An 8,244-nucleotide genomic window follows, 5' to 3' on the forward strand; every position below is an offset into this window, starting at 1 on the left:
AACCAAACTTAACCTAAACATTAACAGTATATACATATTAATAAACATAAAACAATCTTGAAGCAAGTGGACGTGGGGGAGTTAATACAACATATAAGTACTTAAGTGAGGAGCTGAGATGGCTGACGAGTAAGGCTGAGTATTGTAGAAGACGGTAGGTAGTCACTGCACGTAGGTTTAGAGGATAGATGATCCTGTGGTCACTTCCCAGAGCCAAGTGCCCTCTCCTCGAATTGGAGCTGACAAAGAAGACTGAGGAGGTGACGCAACCCAGGATATGGAGAAGGGAAACCTCGGAGTGGTAACTAAGACGAGTCATACTCGTGTCTCGTCCCTAGATGGCGTTGCTCGTGGTGCTGGGTAGGTAGATCAGGACAATAGATGGCGTGGTTCGTAGTGCTGGGTGGAGGGGTTCGTAACAATATATATATATATATATATATATATATATATATATATATATATATATATATATATATATATATATATATATATGTAACCTGTCGGAATTTACTGGACTTTATTTTCTCACTTGACTTGGGGTTTATTAAAGATTATTAGATGGTAATGGCATTGGAAGCGCCCTTTGAAATCGAACCAACACAAGAACACTTAATCTACTAAACAAAATGACTTGTCCGTGACCGTGGAAGAGCGTCTGTGACTGGGATGAATAGAGACACCATAAAATTTAGACACTTATATTCCCTCAACACTACAAACACAATCAAATAATGGTACACCAACCCACCTCTTAACTTGAACTTAAAAACACTACTCTGGAGAATAAAAAGTTATACATGATATAGAAATTATTAGAAACTCAGGCAACAATAAATTTGGTATTAGAAATGTTTGCTTGCACATGAAACAATTAAGGGCTTTTCACAGAATAATATCCACCACTGAGGAAGTGGTATAAAAATAAATTATTAATTCCACCATGAATAACCTAACACACAGATTCCACCTGCACTCCGTAGTCGTTTAAGGCACAACCAACAGGCACCTGTAGTTGAAGGCCCAAATCAGCCTTTCTCCACCTTGGAAAGTGTACCTCTAAACTCCACTGACTCTTGGCCCCAGTGTGCGACCCTGTATCACTCAGCTAGCTTCACTTTACCCCCGGTACATCCATAAAGCGGAAGGGAGTGAGCCAATCAGACCTTGTACAGTTGAGAGAAGCTTTAGCTTCCCATTAGCAAGAGGGTTTCACTAAGCTGCTTGAAACATGTGGTATTGTGAGCCGAGGTAGAGGAGAGCTGATGACCCCAACGATCGTCCCGTCGTCAGCTGGGCACCCAGACGGCTAGATTCCCTCAAGAGATCCTTTGATACCCAGCTAAACAGTGACAGGCCTACACTGATCGGTCCAATGGCGACAATCGCCACCCTCAATCATCAACGGCAGTCTCAAACGGCAGTCACTCTCTCGCAGTCAATTTCTCGCAGTCAATTGGGTTCTGAGGGAAACCCTGAAATGAACTCACTGTTAGCTCGTGTTAACTTTACCACTGCCCTATCTAACCCTGTCTGAGATCGAATGAGACTTACTTGTTATACTGCAATAGTGCAACACAGGTGACTAGGCCACGTGACTATTTCTGTGGACAGACGCGCAGGGATGTCCTGTAGGTCCAATCGCTTTCACGTGACTGAGGACCAGCCAGCGTCGCGTCTCTCCAAGGCGCTAGCTTAGGTCTACGTGACATATTTTCCACCTAACTAATAACTCCTTGGGACACCCGTAACATTATTCAGACTGATAAACGATCTATAATAATTTCAAATTCAATAATAGTCCCTTAACTTCATGAATCGCATCATTATTAATTCGGCAAATTACATTTAATATCACTTAGGCCTAGTTCCACAACCTCTCGCTATGTGCAGGGAGCGCTCTCTTCCCTCCGACGACCTTGAAAGCTCAGTATTGCCAATTGCGCGGTGTTTGAAATTACTCTGAAATTTCTGAATATTACATATATATATGTACAAGTATATCTGTTGTGGACTTCTACCCTTTCCTCATATTATCAAATTGATCTTTCTCTTCCTCTTATACTGCAGATTCACAGACGTTCAGATCCGCCTGATGAAGGACACGCTGAAGCATCCTAAGGGATTCATGCTGGGTGCTCCTGAGATCCTTCAGTTAAACTCCAACATCATGCAGACTATTAGAGCGAAAAAGGTCAGGCAACGCACACAGGAGCATAAATTAGACTAATTAGACTGTTGTTAAAACTGGAGAGGTCGGTCTACATTTAAGAGCTGGACATATCAAACTACAGTTAAGGACTGAAAAGGTCAAGTCAGAGTCAGTTTACGATCAACTTCAAGAGAGTTACAAGCTAAAATACTTCCAGTTAAATAAGTGACGATATCAAGCCGGATTTAGAGGCCAAAAACATATAAAAAAAATTTGGGTTAAGTTTGCAAAACCCAAATGGTCTTTTCTCCTTTTATTTAGAAAAATGGTCCGTGCGCACTTAACAAGGGATACCACCGTAATTAATACTGTAAGCTGTGAGTGTTAGGAAATACACGGTAAGGTTATCTGGGATAGTTTTTAACTCCACGTCTATGCTTTGTGAGGGTTGAGTGATAAGTGGCCAGGAGCGGCTTATCTAACTACTTAGTAGAGCATTTTAGAGATGCTACTTGTGGGTGGAAAAATACTGATCTCATGTTTAATAGGTGATCACTCACTGCTCATGGAAAATTAAGCTGATGGTAGAATTATAATGAAACTAATGTATTAACCCATATTTATATAAGTACTACTGTCTATTAGACAGGGGCTAATACAATATTATTACGGTACCTACTGGTTTCAAGGTTTACTTGCTATGTTTTGGGATCTGTCATGATAACTTAAAACATACTCAAATGTAAATATTTTTATACTTACTAATTATGACATTATACTTAATATATAAATCGGTGGCAAAAATTTAGTTTTATTAAAATTCTTAAACATTTTGTAAGTAAAACAACATGAATAAAATAATTACGTATCAGTACTGTAAATTCTTTAGCTTGTTACATTTACCTATTTTGAGATTCAATTATACAAGATAGATTTTTATTGACAGAATGTTGTTGGATAACCCTTATCACAGGCGACCTGGGATCGATCGCCTGGCAGTGTGAAACTATGGACAAGTTTCTTTACCTCATTTGCCTCTGTCTACTCAGCAGTAATTTGGGATCTGTATGTTAATCACTTTGCGGATCGTGTTCCCGGGTAATGGTTAGCCAGTGCAGTTGGCGAGTTGTCCACTCTTCTTGGAATTATCCTTGACACTGGGTCATGCAACTCGTTAACTCAGGGTGTGGTTGTTGTGTTGGCGACAGTTTCTACACTTTAAACAAATTCACGCCAAGGTTGCCCTAGGGTCGACCATCCTCAATCTCAAGGGGCATCCCTTTATATCACGTTGATTCAACAATTGGAAATATATAATAAATATTGCGTTTATCTTAAATAATAATAATAATAATAATAAACGGTTTATTAATAGAGTTGCAGCCGGTGGCTGAAAATCTTGATGCAGTGTGTAAGCGTGTTACTATACATTTTTCAAGATACAAAAATATTTATTTACTTCTAAATTCTGTGCTCGTGATTATTATGAAACATACTGATCACTTATAACTTAGGTATGAGCAGGTCTTGGAAATTTAAGTGTATTTATATCCTATCAAGGGCTAGATCATATCACTTTGTAAAGATTACTGTAACTAGGCGGCTCTATGAGTGGCGCACCAAAGAAATTATAACAAATCAACGAAGATGCCAAAGAATTCATAAAGATTACTAAAAAAAAAATCATATAATTTTTTTACTCTGATTTATGTAGGTATAAACGGTGAATCTTATATACGTATATCCATTGTATCTTGAGAAAGAAAGTACTGTACATCCATGGAAGTGATCATATGAGAGTTTCTGTAACCGAACATTATATTTGTATGTGCAAATGTTTTGTGATTATGTTGCAGGTGCTTGATATCGGGGTGTTTACGGGAGCCAGTGCATTAGCGGCTGCCCTCGCCCTCCCTCCTGATCATGGCGGCCAGGTGCATGGTCTCGACAACAATGAGGAGTACACTAACATGGGTAAGAGTATACCAACATGGTTAAGAGTATACCAACATGGGTAAGAGTACACCAACATGGGTCAGAGTACATCAACATGGGCAAGAGTTAGGCTGTACAGATTATGTGGAAAATTTACTTGCCCTGACAATTTATTTTTAGGAAATTCGCTTACTTGGATTGATTTAAGGGAAAAGTTAAATAAACTCTTAAAACAGTCAATTATATTGTGTGTAACAACTCACAGATCATTTGAGTCCTTTGAAATGGTGCCACTGTCGGTAACGCTTAACATGTGAAGTCATAACCCTGTCAACTCACCCACCACCCTATAATCTGATGCCAGAGGAGGTAACATTTGTCATGTTAGGTCATAACGGCTATGACATACCGTCTATAGCCTCTCAGCGTCGTGGTTCCTTTAAAATGTTGACAACTTGACACCAACTGTTTAATGTAGAGGTAAGTTACTTGTACCTAACATAGGTCACTAATTCTGGTACGCTGATGATAAATGGTCCATTGAAAGACCTGCCTGGTTAAACATGTGCAGTGAAGTGGAGTCTCGGAGTTTCTGAAATATTTTGTCTTGGCATTTTCCTCTCAAAATATTAGCTTCCGGGTAAGTGTCGGACATATTGACATGAAAAATTACTTGCCCGGTCCCTATTCCGGGCACTTAGTTTTTTAGTTTAACAAATTTATTGACAAAGCTTGTAGTAGTAGTACAGTTTGCCTATTCTGAGTAATTCAGTCAGGTCTTGACACTGAGGGTGGTATCACTTCTCACTGCCACGCAGGACAGAGGTTCATACACAAAGAAATACATCATATTCGTTAACAGCTATAAATGTATAGAGGTCAGATACGGGTAATGTCACTGTTCACTGCCATGCAGGACAGAGGTTCGTACACAAAGAGATGCATCATATTCATTGACAGTACATATACATATATGTACACACACACACATACACATATACATACATATACATATATACATACACATATACATGTACATATATATACACATATGCACACATACACACATACATACATACATATACGTCGGTCAGATTCATGTGGGTGATGTCACTCTTCACTGCCATACAGGACAGAGGTTCGTACACAAAGAAGGCACGACCGGGATGTTTACCTATAATACAAGATAATAATGATTTGATAAAATTGTATTAATTTACCTGTTTTGGCCTAATTCCTGCGATGCTTGTATTGTATTAATCGTTTTGATTTTTGTTAATTTGCATATGTTTGTTACACGTTTTTGCATATTTATAAAATAGCATCATTAAAGCAAAGGAAGTTTGAAATAATATAATTCGGTCCACAGATTAAAATAATCTCCCATAAAGTACTAGGATTTACATAAAAATACAGCGTATTAGATGTTCCCCCAAAATATGTACCTTATTTATATACAAAAATCTGCAATCAGCGTTGGGTTGATATTTAAATGATTCATGAACACATAAACCTAGAATATAATTTATAATTGCGTTAAAAGTGAAAGCTGATTAATATTGCCTATATTTGTTTTACTGTACTTTATGCATATATATTACACTAATTTTAGAGTGGTTAACTATCCTTCAGAGTACAGCTTGCCTTAACCTGATCGGAAAGCTGTACAAGATTTTTTCGAAACTTTGCTTCCTTTTGCAGTCCGACTTCCAAATTGGAATTGTCTCAAATACATTGGAGTTTACCACAGCACAAACTTACTGTACTTGAGAAGAAAGGTAAATCAGATAGCTTCTAAAATCTTGTCTTCCTGTCACAGCCAAGAAGTACTGGAGTGAGGCTGGGGTGTCCGACAAGATTCACTTGCACATCGGAGACGCAACCGACACTCTCCAGAAGTTCATCGATGAAGGTCAGGCTGGCTCCTACGACTTTGCCTTCGTTGACGCTGACAAAAACGACTACAACCGCTACTTTGAGCAATGCCTGGTGTTGGTGCGGTCTGGAGGCATCATCTCATTCGACAACACACTCTGGAGGGGCAGTGTTCTTGACCCTCAGAACCAGAGTGACTTCACAGTAGCTGTTCGGGAATTCAACCTGAAGGTGAAGGATGACAAACGTGTCAATATATCCTTCCTTAAGATTGGTGATGGCTTGACAATTTGTTTTAAAAAATAGGATTATGCAGTTATGAAGTCCCTTGTATTTGTAATACTAATTACAGGAAACATTCCCCTTTAAAGCTTATATAAACGATTGTTACCTTCATGAAAAAAAGCTTTTGTGTGTATAATTATGCCTTATTAATAATGAGTGATAAGCTGAAATCATGCATTAATAATATACATCATAACATAGAGGTCGCGTTATAAGTCATGCCCGATGTAAATTTTTAGGAATTGATGTTTTGTTTGTTTTAGATAACTACTAGAGATGGCTGACCCCTAGAGATGGCTGACCCCATGAGGAATGAACCGCATGAAAAAAAATGGAACCAGTGCTCCTGCACATTGCTGGAATGAATTGAAAAGAGGTTTGTTAAGAATTCCAACATCTGCACCCAGAGAAGCCAAAGCCGAATTGCCGTATGGTTCAACTTTTGCTACGGTTTATTCCTCATGGGGTCAACCATTTCTACTTACATACCGTTTTGAGAGTTAATATCTCGCAAATTACAGTTTGGTTTACAAAATATTGAGAAACAGATGATTTGATTTGTATTGTCAATATGATTATTATGCTAATTAAGATATTCCTAGCAAGGATTAGGAATGAAAATTGGCGAAATATTTTGTCATCAACTCCCAAATTTCCATGTAAGCGACCATGGGGAGTTATTACAGTGCCATAATTTTTAAAGAAAATTATATCATGCTGTAGAGAAAATATATACTATGTATTCCCTCCAAAAAGCCCTGCCTTGTCGCCCTGAGGGTGCCTTAGGATTAAGCCAATCACAGTAACTAGTAAGGGTGACGTCATAGGCATATCTGGGCTGATTGGCTAGAGACTAGAGTTTCGTACTTAGTAACATATGCGCTCGATTTTCAAACACAGAGTCTGTGTTTGGAAGTGTTTAAGTGTAGAGGTGTATGGGGGGTCGACAGATTCAACATGGCAAAATATATATAAGTAAGTGCACTTAAGGCTTTATCTGTTTCACGAAATGTATTGCGATTCATGAGACCCCGTTTAACTAGCTAGGAGAATAGGTTATTATTTTGAAAGTGTGACTGTCCATTCTGAATAACGTCGTTAATGAATGAAGAAACGTTAAGGATAGTTCTCAATTCCCTTCCCTCTGTGTATGGAGTAGAGTATTCCTCATCGGTGTCTTTGTAGTATACAGTGATAAAGTGCCCCCATGAGTAACAACATGACTATCATATGTTTCCCCTAGTATATACGAGTATGTTAGTGCATTATTTACTTACTCCCTCCTTACCTTTCCTCTCTCTCACTCCAGTTCATCTATGGGCACCGTAGGAAGAGGTCACACCCGCTCGTCGTCCTCTGACTTCAGCGCTGTGTGAATGCCTTTCTCTTTTGTCGGATCACCAGTATGGTGATCTGCTCTCCTATTGCGCCCATCTTTGGTCATCCTCTCTAAGGGATTATGGGGAAACTTTCGTCGTGGCCCTCGACATCTCCAAAGTATTTGACAGGGTATGGCACAAGTCTTTGCTATCTAAACTTCCCTCTATTGGTTTCTCTCCCCCACTTTGTTTTCTCATCTCTAGCTTCCTTGAGAACCGATCCATGGCAGTTGTTGTCGAGGGATCGATCTCTCGCTCTTTCTCTACCAGTAGTGGTGTCCCACAGGGCTCTGTTCTTTCACCTACTCTCTTCCTTCTTTTTATCAATGATTTGCTTCACACTACAACTAATTCTATTCATTCTTACGCTGATGATTCTACTCTTCACTCTTCTTCACATTTTCCCCTTCCTCCTAACTCTCAAACTAGATCTGTTTTTAGAACTGATATCGTTACTTCTATCAATGCGGATCTGTTCAGCATCTCTGAATGGGGAGTTAAAAACTTGGTTAAGTTCAATAGTAATAAAACTCAATATTTACCAATTACACTTTGTAAATTAGATGATCTCCCACCAATTACATTTCAGGACGCTATCATCCTGCCAAATTCTGAAAT

The 8,244-nt window shown here is 38.9% G+C and overlaps 1 protein-coding gene across 1 annotated transcript; it reads left to right on the top strand.

The window, feature by feature from the left end:
* Positions 1 to 1,990: 1,990 nt before the first annotated feature.
* Positions 1,991 to 7,706, top strand: LOC121859777 (probable caffeoyl-CoA O-methyltransferase 2). The gene is made up of 3 exons (XM_042356764.1): positions 1,991 to 2,194; positions 4,009 to 4,126; positions 5,907 to 7,706. The coding sequence occupies exons 1-3, from the start codon at positions 1,991 to 1,993 to the stop codon at positions 6,266 to 6,268; spliced, it is 684 nt and encodes a 227-aa protein (XP_042212698.1). The 3' UTR covers positions 6,269 to 7,706.
* The last annotated feature ends 538 nt before the right edge of the window (positions 7,707 to 8,244 follow it).

Source organism: Homarus americanus, unplaced genomic scaffold (assembly GCF_018991925.1).
Source record: "Homarus americanus isolate GMGI-L3 unplaced genomic scaffold, GMGI_Hamer_2.0 scaffold27231, whole genome shotgun sequence".
Taxonomy (NCBI): Eukaryota; Metazoa; Arthropoda; class Malacostraca; order Decapoda; family Nephropidae; genus Homarus; species Homarus americanus.

Excerpts from the sequence above, each read along its gene's own strand:
- LOC121859777 (XM_042356764.1), top strand. The coding sequence starts at position 1,991 with ATGTACAAGTATATCTGTTGTGGACTTCTACCCTTTCCTCATATTATC. Across the intron at positions 2,195-4,008 it reads AGACTATTAGAGCGAAAAAG|GTGCTTGATATCGGGGTGTT; the intron begins GTCAGGCAACGC and ends ATTATGTTGCAG. Across the intron at positions 4,127-5,906 it reads TGAGGAGTACACTAACATGG|CCAAGAAGTACTGGAGTGAG; the intron begins GTAAGAGTATAC and ends TTCCTGTCACAG.